We start from the raw sequence: 17,371 nt of genomic DNA, 5'->3' as shown, positions 1-17,371 counted from the left end.
CGGGATCCCATATGGCCACTGGTTCTAATCCCGGCAGCTCCACTTCCGATCCAGTTCCCTGCTTGAGGCCTGGGAAAGCAGTTGAGGACGGCCCAATGCATTGGGACCCTGCACCCATGTGGGAGACCTGGAAGAGGTTCCTGGTTCCTGGCATCGGATCGGCGCGCACCGGCCCGTTGCGGCTCACTTGGGGAGTGAATCATCGGACAGAAGATCTTCCTCTCTGTCTCTCCTCCTCTCTGTATATCCAGCTTTCCAATAATAATAAAAATCTTAAAAAAAAAAAATGCCCTAAGAGAAAGCAAATTCGGACCTTGGGATGCTCCCAGTGCAAAGGGTTTTGCTCCTGCCAGGGGTCAGTGACACAAAACAGAGGGGAGAGTCAGCTGTGGATTGAGAGGCTGACGATGCGTGACCATGCAGATAGTGACATAATAAGTGGGGACTGATTTTTAAAACCCAGAGTCCCAAGTGATCCAGCAGCCCCAGTGAATGTCAGCAGGTAGAACCACCGTGCCCACAGCCACGGATGAGGAGCTGCACACGTCAGAGGCACGCAGAAGCAGGCCTCTGTGCTTTGGGCTCGACCGTGCTGCTTTCGGAAAATGCTATGTGCCTTAACAGCCCATTGCTGATCTTTCTTTCTTAGTAATCTTTCAAGACGGGGTGTATGTATATTTGTGTGCCTGTATGTGGAGGGGACTGTGTGTGTGCGTGTGTGTGTGCCTGTATGTGGAGGGGGCCAAGAGGTATGTTTATACTGGTATGTGTGTACGCCTGAATGTGGAGGGGACAGTGTGTGTGTGTGCGCACCTGCCTGTATGTGGAGAGGCCTGGGCAATCTCCCTGGGGCTGGCCTGCTGATGACACTGAATCATTAGTGTTCTCAAGATAGCGTCTCACTCCCTGAGCGTTTGGAACATTTTGCCTGTAAAACTGTGTGCGCAACTCCCCTTGGAGCAGAGAAAACCGAAGGAAAAAAAGGGGGGGGTGGAGCGGGGAATCCTCTTTTCTTTTCAGTCCTTTGGCGCCACCAAGTGGTCAGTGTAATTTCTACTCCTTGAACAAGAGGTGGACAGGAAGAGGGAGCAAAGGGGACAGGAAGCCAACACTGGGTTGTTCAAGTGTCAGACCCCATCTCCCTGTGATCTGCACCCCAATTTCGAATGACATGATACACCGCGAAGAGTTTTGTCCTCAAAAAGTCCAAGCTGTTTCAAATGTAAATGTTGGCAAAAAAGAGAAATATTTTTTTCCTTTTGGTCTCAGAAATAACTGCTGGAATAATGCAGTGTGTGTATTGTAACGATATTTTGATGTAATGCAAGTTTAAAAAGCAAGGTTTTCTTCACTTAGTTGCCCCAATTTTCACACCTGTTGCGACTGTTCTTCCGTATGCCATTTTGGGATGATTTTTCTAGGATTAAACAGCAAGAGGGCTTTTTCCCTCTCTCTCCTTCTTATGTCTCTTTGAAAACACTGGTATGAAACTACTCAGAGTTGCTTCAATTTCAGAAAAATGTGCTTTTCTAACACAACATCCAGGTTCTTATGAGTCTAAAGGCAAATGAAACTATTCTAAGCCTGCTACTTCCAGGGGAAGGATGGTGGGTACATTTCAGATCCCCCTAAGATTCATTTTCACTCATTTATAAAGGGCTATTTCAAAAATCTATGGCAAAAAGGAATTAAAAGGCAAAGCTAATTTGGTTACACATAGGGGTTTTTAAATATTTGTTTATTTATTTGAAAGTCAGGATTGGATTGGAGAGAGAGAGAGAGAGAGAGAATGTTCCACCCACTGGTTGACTCCCCAGATGTCCAGAACCGCCAGCCCCGGGCCAAGCTGCAGCCTGGAGCCAGGAGCTTCTCCCAGGTCTCCTATGTGGGTGCACTTTGGCCATCGTCTGCTTCTTTCCCAAGTGCATTAGCAGGGAGCTGGATAAGCGGAGGAGCAGCTGGGTCTCAGACTGGTGCCTACACGGGATGTCAGCACTGCAGGCTGTGGCTTTACCCGCTATGTCACACTGCTGCCCCTGCTCCATGCTACACCCCACCCCAACCCTTCGATACTTTTTTTAAATTTCCATTTTCATGAACTCCCTGAAGTCCTGCGTATGCAGTACTACTTCTACCACAGCCACTGTGAGTTTTCCTTTCCACAGCAGCTACCAACCATGCTTTCCCCCAGGTTTTTCCATCCCTCTCTGTTGGAAAAGACAGAAAATAAGACTTGTGTGGAAGACCCTCTGGACCAAATGAGTCACCTAGAAGGAGAAAAAGGCCCAGGAATTCTGCAAGTTCACAGGACAATGAAGGAAAGCACATGTTTCCTCCTGCACTCAGGAGTCCTCTCCCTGGCGCAGCTCAAGGACGCAAGGTCGGAAAGGAAAAGTACTTACTCAAGTTCATCCTCGGATTCGTAGCCCACAGGTCCTGACTCGATGGCAATGACCTCACTCTTGGCCTGGCTTTGCTTCCAGGCACTGCTGCCCGTGGACGAAGGAGATTCTTTCCGCTTCTTCTTCCCAAAGAACTTCTTAAATGTTTTGAATTTGGATTTTTTCTTTCCTAAACAGATGTTAAACACAACAATAAAATAAGGCTGTGTGTGTGTGAGTGCACAGGCGTGTACGCAGGGGTGAGATGTGCACACGAAAAACTACTTCATACCGTAGTTACTTCACACACTCCAGCAAATTATTCCTACCTTCTGGAAGTTTCATACTCTTGGAAACAAACCCAGATCTCAGCTTATTGACATCTGAGTAGCCAGGCCAAGGATGTCTTGAAACATGGTCACCCAATCAATACACACACAACTTTCCTCTCACATGAAATGAAGCTTTAATTTTATATTAATCTCATATACACACATATATCATATATGTATATATCATACACATATATGAATATATATGTATGTATATATGTCATATTTAATATCATATATATTCAATCACATATATACATATATGATTAAAGGATGGTCAGAGGGTCAGAGGGGAGCTGGCCTCAAGCTGGCAAGAGGTATCTGGCTGGAGTATCAGATGCCACCATGAGCTATCAACTTCTGATAACAAAAAACTCCAAACCGTGATGATCTGCTGGGTGGGAAAGTGTGCCCAGGCTGAGCCTTACTCAGCCACACTTCCTGGATTATTAGAACTTTTCTTAAAAAAAAAAAAAAAAAAAAAAACAAAACCACACACTTTACTTATTTATTAATTTATTTAAAAAGCAGAGTGGCAGTAAGGAAGAAATGAAAATCTTCCAATTGCTGGCTCAATTCCCAAATGTCTGTAACAGCTAAGGCTAGACCAGGTCAAACTCAGAAGCCTAGAACTCCATCCGGATCCCCCATGACATGGATGGCTGGGAACCAAGTACTTGGGGCCACCACCTGCTGCCTCCCAGGCATATCAGCAGGAAGCTGGATCAGAAGTAGAGGCAGGACTTGATCGCAGGGATGCAGGCAGTGGCTTACTCAGTCACACCACAATACTCAACCCATGAACTGCTATAAATTATGAGGCTTTTTAACATTTTGTAATCACTTCTCTTGTATCATCTTCATTTCTATACCCAGATTCTGTCACAGCCTCATTTTAGCAGCTCAGCATCATTCCTTTCCTTTGGCACGTTGACAAGAACTTATAATGGCGGTCAGCAATGTGAGGCAAGAGGTAAGCCACTGCCTGCGACACTGGTATTCCACATGCGTGCAAGTTTGTATCCTGGCTGCTCTGTTTCTGATCCCTCCCTGCTAATGTGCCAAGATTACCCCAGTGCTTGGGACCCTGTCTGGCTTGGGCTTGACACAGCGCTGCCCATTGAACCTACACATGGAAGATCTCTTTCTTTCTGCAACTGCCTTCCAAATACATAAATAAATAAATCTTTAGAGAGAAAATTGATAGTGGTATTCGACATGACTGTCTAATGCATGCTGAAAATTTACTAAAAACAATTTAGCTAAAGTAGTTTGCTTCTAAATAATGTAATAAACTGAATTCCTTTCCAAACAAAGTAGAATATTTACATTTCGCTTGCATGAGTGTCCCCTTGGGTAATTTACATGATCTTGTGTTCATGTGCATAATCCTTAGTCACCCTAGAAGTTCTTACATCACTTTGGGCAGAGCTGGTCCGAGTTGTACAGGAAAGTTTCCTTACAAATGAAACTTATCTAACTTTGATCATTAAAAAATGCTTATTTTGTTAATAAATAGTTCTCAAGGAAGGATAATAAACTTTGATAATTAGTTTGAAGAGAGTCTTTGTTTTGTTCAGGAGAGCCCCTAGCCTTTCTGCCTCCTTCACCGACTGGTACACACCTGTGGAACTTCACCATCTTGACACAGACCCTGTCCACGGCACGGACGACATAGGGAGCAGCGTGGCTCCAAGCTCCTTAGTGTGACGTCTGTTCAGCGTGCAGGGGTAGCCAGCAAATGTCTACATCCTGTTTCTTTTCCCGCTAGGCCTCGTAATTGGCCTTCACTGACGGTCACAGGAACGCTCTGCTTTCTACTTCTTGACTTTTTCTATTAAGTATATTTTACCAGGAATCATTCTTTCCCCAGTTTCTAAATGTACTGGCAAAAATTATGAACATCTCCCTCATGTTGTGGCTTCAGCAGCAGTGGAGTGATGCTTTTGTCTCAAGCATGCTGTGAGCTGTGCCTCATTCCCGTCCTCCGCCTACCTCTGGCCTTGATCAGTTGCACCAGAGGTTAATCAGACTAGCTGCCTGGGGAAGAGTCTGGGGGCAGGGGTGTGCTCTAACAGGACACCGGCTGGGATGCTGCATTCCGCATCAGTGGAGCATTTGGGTTCAAGTGCCATCTCTGCTTCAGACTCCAGCTTCCTGCTAAGGCAGCAGGTAGTGGCTCAGGTACTTGAGTCTGCCACCTCCACGGGAGACCAGGGTGGAGTCCCAGCTGTTGTAGGCGCTTGGGAAGCAAACAAGCCAGTGATAGCCATCCCCCCTTTTCTGTTTCTCAAACAAAACAAAAACAAAACTAAACAACCAAGTCAAATCTGGCTTCATTAATTTTCTCCACTGAATGCTTATTTTACATTCTATTTGTTCCTGTCCTTAGGTATACCTTTTTCTTTCTTCTTTCTTTGGATTTGCTTTGCTTTTTTAAGTTTTTTGAATGAATACTTAGCTTTTTAACTTTTAAAATCATACATACATTTAGGACAATATATTTGCCTCTAAATGTGTTTTAAGTTCATCTAACTGCCTTGACACGTAGCATTTTCATTAATGCTTGGTTAAAATTATTTTTCTGGGCCCAGTGCAGTGGCTGAAGTCCTTGCCTTGAACACACCGGGATTCCCTTAGGGAGACAGTTCTAATCTCGGCAGTCCCACTTCCCATCCAGCTCCCTGCTTGTGGCCTGGGAAAGCAGTTGAAGACAGCCCAAAGCCTTGGGACCAAGAGGAGGCTCCTGGGTCCTGATTCATGCAGCTCCAGTCGTTGCAGCTACTTGGGGAGTGAATCGGCAGATGGAAGATGTTCTTCTCTGTCTCTGCTTCTCTCTGTAGACCTGACTTTCCAATTTAAAAAAATCTTTTTTTTTAAACATTTATTTATTTTATTACAAAGTTGGATATACAGAGAGGAAGAGAGACAGAGAGAAAGATCTTCCGTCCGATGATTCACTCCCCAAGTGAGCGCAGCGGCCGGTTCTGCGCCGATCCGAAGTCAGGAGCCAGGAACTTCTTCCGGGTCTCCCACATGGGTGCAGGGTCCCAAAGCATTGGGCCATCCTCAACTGCTTTCCCAGGCCACAAGCAGGGAGCTGGATGGGAAGTGGAGCTGCCGGGATTAGAACTGGTGCCCATATCGGATCCCGGCGCTTTCAGGGTGAAAACGTTAGCCACTAGGCCACACCGCTGGGCCCCAATTTAAATAAATCTTTAAAAAAATATATTTTATAATCTCTTTTATGATAGTCTCTTAGGTCTGTGAGTTATTTTTAAAAGTATGTTTCTATCTTAAAGACCTGGAATTTTCTAACTTTTGTTACTGACTTGTAGCTTAACCACATTTTAGTCAGAGAACAGATTCTATGGTTTGAATCCATTAGAAAATCTTCCACCCATCAGTTCACTCCCCAAATGGCCACAACAGCTGGAGCTGAGCCAATCTGAGGCCAGGAGCTTCCGGGTTTTCTGCGTGGGTGGAGGGTCCCAAGCTTTGGCCTGTCCTTGACTGCTTTCCCAGGCCACAAGCAGGGAGCTGGATGGGAAGTGGAGCAGCTAAGACATGAACTGGTACCCATATCAGATGTTCATGCTTGCAGGTCTAGGATTTTCCAATTGAATCATCAGGCCAGCCCTGGAATGAAATTTCTTTAATAGTAATTCCAAAGAAAAAAGGCATATAAAATCTTTGGCTTGTTTTTATTAATCCAACCATTGTTACGGGAATGTAAGTAGAATGATAATATTAGTTGTTTCATTTAAAAATTAAAGAATTACTGGGTTCCATTTTTATAGTTGTGAACAGGTAAACCTTAAATTAAGGATTCAGGAAAGTTGTCAGTGAATGGATAGAGAAAGAACTCCCAACAGGTCTGATCAAAAGCGATCTTCACCATGACATATGATCATCACGCTCTCTTCAATTGAAATAAGGAAAAGATCCTTAAATGTGCACGTGAAAAAAATCAATTGACACATAAAGGAATGCCAATTAAGCTCACAGGAGATCTCTCACGGGAAACTCTACAGGCAAGAAGAGAATGGAGTGACATATTTCAGATTCTAAAAGAAAAAAATTGTTGGCCTAGGATAACATATCCAGCAAAGCTTTCTTCTGTCTTTGAAAATGAAATAAAATTCTTCCACAGTAAAGAAAAGCTAAAAGAACTTGCCTCTTTCAAACCTGCCCTACAAATGATACTTTAAGATGTTCTCTTCACGGAATTCACTAATTTTTATGCCCTAATATTTTCTTTATTCCAGCTTCACTTGGATGTATCCACCCAAGCTTCCAAGCTCCTGTCTAGGAAGTTCATTCTTCAGTCTGAAGGCTGATGACTTTAGAAGCTGCTGAGGGTCTGCTGGTTTGAAAACACCGTGACTTCTTCATTCCTGAACTTGATTTTTCCCAGGTCTAACATTCCCGGCCAGCGGTTATGTCTTCTAAGGATACAGTGAAGCAATGACTTCTCTGTTGAGAAATCAGTCATCAGCTTTTGCTGCCTAGAAGGTAATCTGTTTGTTTTGGATTGATCTAGAAGGCTTTTTGTTTTTTCATTTTGATTTTGGTTGTCTAGTGTTTCACACTTTGCGGTTTTCCTTGGGATTCACTTCTCTAGCCTGGGCATAGAGTACCCTTTCACTCAGTTCCAGGACGTTCTGAGTCCCAGTGTTTGTCACACCTGTCACAGTTCTGTGTTTCCTGTCCTCTCTTCTGTTTCCATCTCTTTTTACCAGTCTTGGCTGCATTCTGTTTCATTTCTGGTCATCTGTGTTGAGTTGTTAAAATCTGCTACCAAACCCATCCACTGCAGTTTTAACAATTGCATCTATTTCAAGAAATTCATTTGACAACATTTTAAATCTGCTCTATCATTTTCTGAGTTCATTTCAGAAATGAAACAGAGTAAAATCCACTGTTTCTGGGGGCACAGAGAGGGCTAATTATCAACACAATCAGGACACAGAAAGGCAACCCCTCTCCCAAGATTTCCTAAGGCTATTCTTGTGTCCTACCCCTAACCCCCTCCTCTACTCCTAAACCCTGGCACCTTCTTTGTCCCTGAAGCTTTGCCTCTGCCCAAAGGTCCAGTGCCTTCAGTCATACACGACGTAGTCTTTTCACGGTGACTTCCTTCATTTAGCACAACACATGAGAGTTGTCTATTGAATGTTCCTTTTCATTGCTGATTGCAATTCCAGGTCATGGTTATACCAGTTTGTGGAACTACTGAGGCAGATGAAGGACATTCAGCTTCTTTCTTGTTTATGCTACATGCTTTTTAGGCAAGTATCTTTTAATGACAAGTATCTTAGAGTGGGAATTGCTAAGACATGGGGCTCAGTCTAGGATTAACTTTATAGATGCTGAGATGATTTTCAAAGTGGCTGTAGCAGCCTGCATCCCGGCCCACACTTGCTGTTGTCAGGATTATTTTCAGACATTCTGATACGTGTGAAGTGGTGGCTCACCACTGCCTTAATTTGCATTCCTTAAGCATTGCTGGATGCTGAGCGTTTCTTGACACCCTTACTTGCCATTTGTAAATAGTTAAGTGAGGCATCTTCAAAATTTTTTGCCCACTGGGTTATATTCCTTATTTTTTACCTTTTACAGTTCTAAATGTATGCTAGGTAAAAATATTTTATCAAGCATGTTTACAAACATTTTCTCCCAGACTGGGACTTTTTATTTTATCAATAGCGCCTTTCACAGAAAAAAAAGTTTTAAATTGCAAAGTCAAATACACAGAGAGGAGAGGAGAGACAGAGAGGAAGATCTTCCATCCACTGATTCACTCCCCAAGTGACCGCAATGGCCGGTACTGCACCAATCCGAAGCCAGGAGCCAGGAACTTCTTCCAGGTCTCCCACGCAGGTGCAGGGTCCCAAGGCTATGGGCCATCCTTGACTGCTTACCCAGGCCACAAGCAGGGAGCTGGATGGGAAGCAGGGCTGCTGGAATTAAAACCGGAGCCCATATGGGATTCCTGGAGTGCTCAAGGCAAGGACTTTAGCTGCTAGGCTACCATGCTGGGTCCTCTTGTGCCTTTTTTTTTAAAATTTATACAGTTTTAAATTTACATATTGCTATTTGTACAAGCTGTGATGTCTGGATCAATGTTTTCTTCTAACATACAAACGTCCTGTGGTTCTGGCATCATTTGTTGAAAAGACTACTATCTTCAATAAGCTGCCTGTGTCACTCTGTAAAACATCAATTGATCAAATTTGCAAGTTTACTTTTAGACGTTTGTTCGATCTCTATGCATCTGTGCTTTGATTAATACCACTCCATCTTGGTCACTGTAGTTGTCCAATGAGTCTTCAAACCAGGTAGAGTGAGTCCTCCAAGTTTCTTCTTTGCAGAATTATTCTTACCTATTCTAGTTCTTTCCTGTTTCATATAAATTGTAGACTCCGCTGGTTAATATCTGCACAAAAAAATTCCTGCTGGGATTCTGATTGCTTCATTTCCATTCCTCCTCACCCTCCTCACTTGCACTAGGTTATTGCAAAGCAAATCATCCTAGACATTGCTGCCACTGCATTCCTAGCAATTTGACTTCTTTGTAAATTAAAAACAGAAACAAAAGCAAAAAACAAAATCTACCACTCTCCATTAAAGTCAAATAAATGGTAACAAATCTGCAGAATACTGAGTTAACCATATCCCTTCCTTTTACAACTCATGTGTAAGCATTTTACAGCTCAATTTGTGATGAATGAGCATCTTAGCAACACTGAGTCTTCTAATCCATTAACGTGGTCTCTTTTCCATGTATTTACATGTTCATTTCTTTGAGGAATTATTTGCATTCCTTGGTATATACATGCCATATGTATCTTTGCTGCATGCATACATAAGAATTTCAATTTTCCTGGATGCTGCTGTACATGACATGGCACTTTTTTTTAAAGATTTATTATTTATTTTTTTATTGCAAAGTCAGATATACAAAGAGGAGGAGAGACAGAGAGAAAGATCTTCTGTCCGATGATTCACTCCCCAAGTGGTCACAATAGCCGGTGCTGTGCCGACCCGAAGCCAGGACCCAGGAACTTCTTCCAGGTCTCTCACACAGCAGCACGGTCCCAATGCATTGGCCCGTCTTTGCTTTCCCAGGTCACAAGCAGGGAGCTGGAAGGGAAGCAGGGCTTCCAGGATTAGAACCGGCGACCATATGGGATCCTGGCATGTTCAGGCAAGGACTTTAGCCACAAGGCCACCGCACCAGGCCCAACATGGCACTTTTTAAAAAAGAACCCTAACCAAGAAAAGACAGAAGACAGAACAGGTCAATCAACCATCTCAGCTATATGTTGGCAGCGAAATACTGGGCAAACAGAGACTCTGTGATGGACTATGTCAATCAGTGGATTCTTCAAAGACCTCACCGTGCTTGGAGTGGCAAGACTGGCAGCGATTCATAACTGGTGAACGATCAAAACCACGTGAGCAAGAACCTCGGGGCATGCCCTACATCCGGGACCTGGGGTGGGTGGGAAACTGGGTGGGCCTTCTCCTTTAATATCCCCCTTTAAACATGAAGGAAACAATATGGAAGTAATAGTCTTACCCACTTTCCTATAGTTCTTGAACCTTTTTATCCTAACTATGTAAAGATTGTCAAAAATAAAAAAAATTTTTTTAAAAAGTGCAAAGTTTTAATTTGCATTGCCAATATATAGTACTGTAATAATTTTTTGTAAAATGGTATTGTACCTCCCTAAACCTGTTTAAGAGTTCTGACTTTTTTGGGCATATTTTATATAAACATATCATCTGAAAAAAAAAGAATTTTATTTCTTCCATTTCGATGCCTTTTGTTATTTATTCTGTTCTTGCGTTGGCTGGATGTTATGCCATTTTTTATAGCACACTGGAACTTGCAGATGTTTTCAACTTCCTTGTTGTCTTCATAGTATGCATTGCTGTTTTACAATGTGTCCCTGGTGTTCAGGACATTTGATGCTAGCATGCATTCATTCCTATTTGTTTGCTGAGGTTGAAGAACAAAGTAGTACCACGAAGTGGGCAGTTGAAGCAACAGCAAAGCCTTGTCTCACACTGTGGAGGCTGAAGGGGCGTCATCACAGTGCCATGGAGAAGGTGCTTTCTAGGGGGAGGGGTGCAGAAAACTCCGTTCATGCCAGTCCTCTAAGTTCTGCAGGTGTGTCAGCAACCTTGGCCGTTCCTTGGCTTGTCGATGCGTTATCCTGATCTCTCCCATCATCTCCACATGATGTTCTTGTCTGCTCCCAAATGCCTTTTTTAATAGGAACAGCAGTCACAGTGGATGTAGCGGAGTCCCACCGTAGTCCTGTATGATCTCAACTCACAACATTCACAATGACCTCACTCCCGTCTAGGGTACCGACCTGAGATACTGGGGACACAATTAAACTTGGGGCATGCTGGTCTTCATTCACGGAGCTCATGTGCCTTGTTGTCCTGGCTGTTTGGCTATATCACTGCCACAGTGCTTGTCAGAGTACTGAAAATGCCATTTTCTGTAATAACCTGAAGTTCAGACAGGAGGCGCCTGATAGCCAGTCTACGAGTACCAGGCTTAAAGGTTGAAGTGCTCTCAATTACCCATGTGATACAACGTCAACCTCCAAGTCTACATCGGGCTGGTTTACCTGTGCTTCACATACCTTACTGTAGGCAGGGGGTAACTGTCTAGAGATAGTTCACCTTGTACAAGCCCTGTGCTGAGTTCCTGACCCCCTTGCCTCCTTACCTCCACATGAGGACATGAAAATGAAATTCAAAATTCCTGAGCCTGCTAAGTGAAGGCAAATAGCATTCATGCTCACCAGCCTCTCCAGATTTCCATTTTTCTTTCAATTCTAGTCTCATTTTATCTTACTTTATAAAATATTTTAAAGAATGTTCTTGTATAGACTTTGAAAATTTTAAGCAAGGGAAGATTGATCAGAATAATTAAGCTCACTGCTATTCAAAATAGGATATTTGCTTTTTTATAAAACTGACTTCATGATGAATTTAGTGATTAACTACAACTAGCATCTATTGAGGTTGATTTCAGCTCTGAAATCAGTTTTCAGACAGCATTTCCTTGTTAAAGTGTCCCATAATAAGAGAAAATCTGAGAAGCCATTTTATTAGGGTTCATCTACTTTTAATTTTTTTAAAAGATGTTTTAGATATACAGAGAGAAGGAATTACAGAAAGATCTTCCATCCACTGGTTCATTCTCCAAGTGGGCACAATAGCTGAAACTGAGCTGATCCAAATGCCAATAGCTTCTTCCGGGTCTCCTTCGCAGCTACAGCATCCCAAGGCTTTGGGCCATCCGCGACTGCTTTCCCAGGCCACAGGCTACAAGCAGGAAGCAGGATAGGAAGCAGAGCAGCCAGGATGCAACCGGCACCCATATGGGATTCTGGCACATGCAAGGTGAGGATTTGGCCATTAGGGTATTGCGCTGGGGCACTCTTTTAAATTTTTTTAAAGTTTTTTTTTTTTTTTTGAAAGGCAAATTTGCAGAGAGGAGAGACAGAGAGAAAGATCTTCCATTCACTGGTTCACCCCCTAAATGGCTGCAATGGCCAGAGCTGAGCTGAGCTGAATTGAGGAGCCAGAGGCCAGGTCTCTCATGAGGGTGCAGGGTCCCAAGGCTTTGGGGTGTCCTCCACTACTTTTCCAGGCCATAAGCAAGGAGCTGGATGGGAAGTGGAGCAGCCAGGATGCAGACCAGTACCCACATGGGATGTGAGTACTTGAAGGCAGAGAATTGGCCTGTAGAGCCATTGTGCTGGCTCTTAAAGTTAATCCTGAAAACTTCATTTTATGTTTGGGTTTCCCTGGTGTCTATTAAAATGGGTCATGTGGCTATAATATAGAGCAATCAGAAAAAATCTATCTACAATATGTAAAATAAAACCTTCAGTGAAATTAGTATCTGAAGCAAGGCCAGCAACCAGAATTTAATATCATTGGTAGCTATTCATGTTGAATTTGACCAAAAAAAAATCACTAATGCAATTATGAGTTTATTCAAGTAATATTTGAAGACTTTTGCTACTAAAATAAGGGGAGAAAATGGTTAATGGAAGGAAAAGGAATGCTATAAAGAGATCTGTGTTTTAACATCAACTGTACAACTCCCTCACCATACACAACAATGCATAGTGTCCATAACTCTTAAAATGTCGTACAAGGTAATGACTCATGGACTTGGAACTTAGTTCAGGAGAGGCTGTGACAAAGACCTCTTGAAGGGGAACGGGGTCAAAGGCATTCCTGATGGAATCATTGATTCCTGTGTGGTCATTCCCTTGCCTATTTCTCCTCCTGGCACCTCTGGATATAACTGGATGGTGCACGTATTCCTTCCTTTGCTGTCAAGTCAACCAAACCATGGCAACACGTTTACCTCCAGGACAAGAGAGCTGGTGGAGAAGGCCCTGTGTCTGACAGAGTAGCAAAGCGGCACTGCAGCTACCCCCGTTCCCAAGAGGCACCTCGTGTGAGATGGCGTGCTCCCAGTCACAGTGCCTCAGAGACTCGTGGCATCTCAGCATCCTGGGAACTCAACCCCTGCTGTCTGCCCTACCAGCCTTTCTCAGGGTCCTCTCTCCATGCCACAGCCACGTAATGGATCCTCCCAGAGCAGGGAGGCTGGGGCCTTACCTGTGCTGTCATCTCCAAGGCCTTCTGCAGCCTCCCGAAGCTTGATGTCCAGCACTCTTGTGGAAATCATGTCCGGATCACTGAAATCAGATAGAAATTCAGTAAAAGGTCACTATAGAAGGGAGGCCACCCATGAGAGAAATGGTGGTAGGGTTTGCTTTTGCCCATGGCCTGGCCTATGATATCTCACCAAAGAGAGCGCCCAAGCAAGGCATTGTGCAGAGGGACCCAAAGTGTCCACAGCCACAACAGTGCTACTCTCACTCCTGCAGCAATTCACCAGGAACAGCTAACTGGAACAAAGGCCTCTCCAACTCACACAACGAGGATCAGGTTCCCGTCTTTCAAAGTAAAAGTAGGCCTCGATAATGTTGTTCTCTTACCGCAGAAAGTTTGCAAAATGCAGTCAACAAAGATCACCCATAATCCCACCAACCTAGAAACCACAGATAGTGCTTAAATCTACTTCCAATTTTCGAGTACATATACATGTATCAGAAATGTCATTAACATTCTTTATAATTGTTATTTTAATAGTTACATTTTATTTTCAGACATGAGTATAGCTGTGCCATCAAGCACTGAGATTCTATTAAGCTAGCATCAAGTCTCTTTTATGGATTTGTGAAAAATTTCAAGCAAATGCAAAAGCACAGAGAACACATAATGAACCTAGCATGGCTATTCTTGCTTCATCTTTACTTTTCCTCCCCTCCCTTCTCCCACGAGATAACTGCAAAGAAAATCATGCCAGATACTAGTATCATTTCAACCATAGGCATCTGACTTCTTCCTAAATAAAAAAATGTATGACCCTTCAGTAAAGTAAAATAAATGGTAACTACTCAATATTTCTGCTACAGAATACTGAGTTATGTCCTTGCCTCTCCCAGCTCATCTTAACAAACCATTTCTTTAGAAAGAGGTCTCAGTGGTAGGCACTCTGAATTCTCACACCTAAAAAGGGGGCTTGAGGATTTAATTAAACAATTAATACTTACCACTTTTACATAGCACATAATGAATAATCACGGGAGGAATACTAAACAAGGAGAATACCTAACAGAGGAAAGGAGCACGTGTTTGAGCTAGCACCTGTTCTAATATTTAGTCTTCCTTAAATATCAGCATTAAAATGTTCATGTTCATTTTCCTTGCCAATAAGCTAACTCCTGAGAAGCTCAGAAAAGCTTCTCCATTGCCAGTTCTCCATTCTCATAGGATTTGGTTTTGGGAAAATGTCTGTCTTGTGTCAGTTCTGCTGAAAAGTCCTTGTTGGAATCTCACCAAATCTGACTCATGATCATGCAATCCTTATATATAAAATGAAGGTTGAACAGAAATAGTCTTTTTCAAATCACGACCACTGGTTCAGGCTTTAAGGAACATCCTTGCTTGTATTACCTGTTTTTATTTTCAACAGTGTTGTCCAGTGGTAGAACGGTTACAACAGTTCTAGAAGATGGTCCAATCCAAAGGCTCCAATGTTTCAGAGCTCACCCTCTCAGTGCTGAAGACTTTAGGGTTCATCAGAACTTTCTGGTCTCTAAGTGCCCTGTGCTGTCAGAACATTTGCAGGAGGAGGCAACAGAGAGAAAACATCAAGGAACAAGAGGGGGAGTGAGGGTTGGTCAGCAGGCACCGGCTGTTACCTGGGACCACCTCCCTAAGGTTATCACTGACCCAGGAGGCAGATATGCCAGAGCTTCCAGCTGCTTGAGTTCGGAGTTCACCACCACAACTACAAATTGCCTACCAATCGTGCCACATATTATCATGTAAGTTATCTCATTTCCTCTCCAAGGATTTTCAGTGTTCCTATTTTGGAGATGAGATCATGTACCAGATGGTGTCCCATCCAAGGTGGTAACGCAGACACCAGCCTTTACACTCAGGTTGACTGTACACACAGCATGTGCAGATACTTTAGGGGCATGGGAACACAGGGACAACACAGGGAACACTGCAGTTCCTACCTCCTGCAGGTGCTGACTCAGCGAAAGGGAAGGTCCTGGGCTGTGCCAGAGGGGACCCAGAGAAGAATCTCCCACTGAAATGGCTCCCTGCCCAGAAGCCCCAGAAACCTACCCACAGAGTGTGATGAGTTATCTTAGCACGAGGGAAGGAGTTTGAAGCTGACAAGGATTAAACTCTGGATCCCAGATGTAAAATAGGCAGGTGCCTTCCAGAAGTGCTGGGACACAGCTGTAGACAATATCATCAGTGCCAAGGCTCCACCAGATGCCAAGGGGGCAAAAGTTATGGGGACAGCAGATGGACATCCCAAATGTCCATTCTAGCAAGAGTGTAACACAGTGCAGAGAAAAAGGGCAAACTCAGCAAACAGTGCTGGGGCTGAGTCTTCTCCAAACCATCACCTTCCAGTGCTGGACTTCAGCCTCCTTGTCTACAAAAGGCGGACAGTAATACTTCAATTAAACTGACTGGACACAGACTCTCGAACAAGCACCGTGTGGGAACAGCTGTCAGTGCAGCTCATTTCCCACTGGTTGTCCCTGTCTAAGCAAACAAAACAAAACAAAACAAACAGCACCTAAGACACACACAACAGACCCGCCCTGGCCACTTCACCTCACCAGGATGCAGCCTCCCTGTGCAAACAAATGGCTCTCTTTAGCCTCTGTTATCAGTCACGAGATGTCAGTATTCCTAGGTGATTCTGAGCTTTCTAATTCCTGCAGCCGCTTGGAGTCAAACTGTTGCCAGGTAACCGACAAAAACATGTTCAAGGTCAACCAGGAACGTCTCTCCAATCAGCCTGTAGAGGGCTCAGATGAAGAATGGTCCCCTTCACATGCATATTCTAAGGGGAAACAGTACATGGCTGTGACAATGGTAAGTGGTGCCCTGTTAGGCCAAGTTACTAGCCCTTCGTATTCCCTCACCCTCAGTAAGATCACAGCAAAATACAGAAGGAAAGCCACAGTAAGCTAGGCACTGTGGCACCTCCCCAAGACCCTCCAGTACTGCAATGGAGCTCACATGAGGAAAGCACTTCTTGTTCTCAACGTTCAAACTCAAGTCAGGCCACCCAACATTCCCTTAACCAACATCTTCCCCTCTACCCTGAACCCCTGTTGTCTGACAGTTTTACATCCAATTAAGGAAAACATACTCATTTGAATCTAACTCTGGGCCTGTGGAATCTCTTTAGGGCTTCTAATGAACTCTGCAGCACACAGCATATATCATTGTGTATTCAGGGGAGTCCTAGAGGTATAAAACACTTTATGGGGTTGGGAGGAGGGTGTCCAACTTCCTCATCATCTACCCTGACTGTGGCCATCGGCTCATTTCTATCTGACAGCACAGTTGCAGCATTATTTGCAATGTCTACTGGGCAGAAACAAACAAACAAACAAATAAAAGCCCTGAAAATATCTGTTCACATGGAGAATGAAAACAGGCTTACATGGGCTACTTTTTTTTTTTTTAATTTTTATTGCAAAATCAGTTATACAGAGAGGAGAGAAGACAGAGAGGAAGATCTTCCATCCACTGATTCACTCCCCAAGTGACCGCAATGGCCAGTGCTGCGCCAATCCGAAGCCAGGAGCCAGGAACTTCCTCCAGGTCTCCCACGCAGGTGCAGGAACCCAAGGCCTTGGGCCATCCTTGACTGCTTTCCCAGGCCACAAGCAAGGAGCTGGATGGAAAGTGGAGCTACCGGGACTAGAACCAGCGCCCATATGGGATCCTGGCACGTTCAAGGCGAGGACTCTAGCCGCTAGGCCATGCCACCAAGCCGGGCTCTACACGGGCTATTTTAAAGGTCCTCGTCAATTACACTGACTTACACAATGCAAAGGAAAATATCTATCTCTTGCTAGATACATCCAATCATGCAAAATGGCAAATGAAAGCTTTTAATATTCAGCCATACAGGTGATCTAATTCCATGCCACCCTCCAGACTCCTGTTGTGTTCATTCACAGCCTCCTGAACTTTTCTGTCCTGAAACCCAAAAAA

The 17,371-nt window shown here is 43.9% G+C and overlaps 1 protein-coding gene across 1 annotated transcript in view; it reads right to left on the bottom strand.

Moving 5' to 3' along the window:
• The window catches only part of CRACDL (CRACD like), a 66,574-nt gene that overhangs the window by 31,180 nt on the left and 18,023 nt on the right, over positions 1-17,371 (bottom strand). The window contains exons 2-3 of the mRNA XM_004594257.3: positions 13,382-13,461; positions 2,403-2,571 (exon numbers count right to left, since the gene is read on the bottom strand). Of these exons, the coding sequence (XP_004594314.2) occupies positions 2,403-2,571; positions 13,382-13,461 (249 nt within the window). The remainder of the gene's footprint in view (positions 1-2,402; positions 2,572-13,381; positions 13,462-17,371) is intronic.

This window comes from Ochotona princeps, chromosome 8 (assembly GCF_030435755.1).
Source record: "Ochotona princeps isolate mOchPri1 chromosome 8, mOchPri1.hap1, whole genome shotgun sequence".
Classification (NCBI taxonomy): domain Eukaryota; kingdom Metazoa; phylum Chordata; class Mammalia; order Lagomorpha; family Ochotonidae; genus Ochotona; species Ochotona princeps.
Note: the sequence above shows the minus strand (reverse complement) of the source record. Positions and strands in the feature narration are given on the sequence as shown.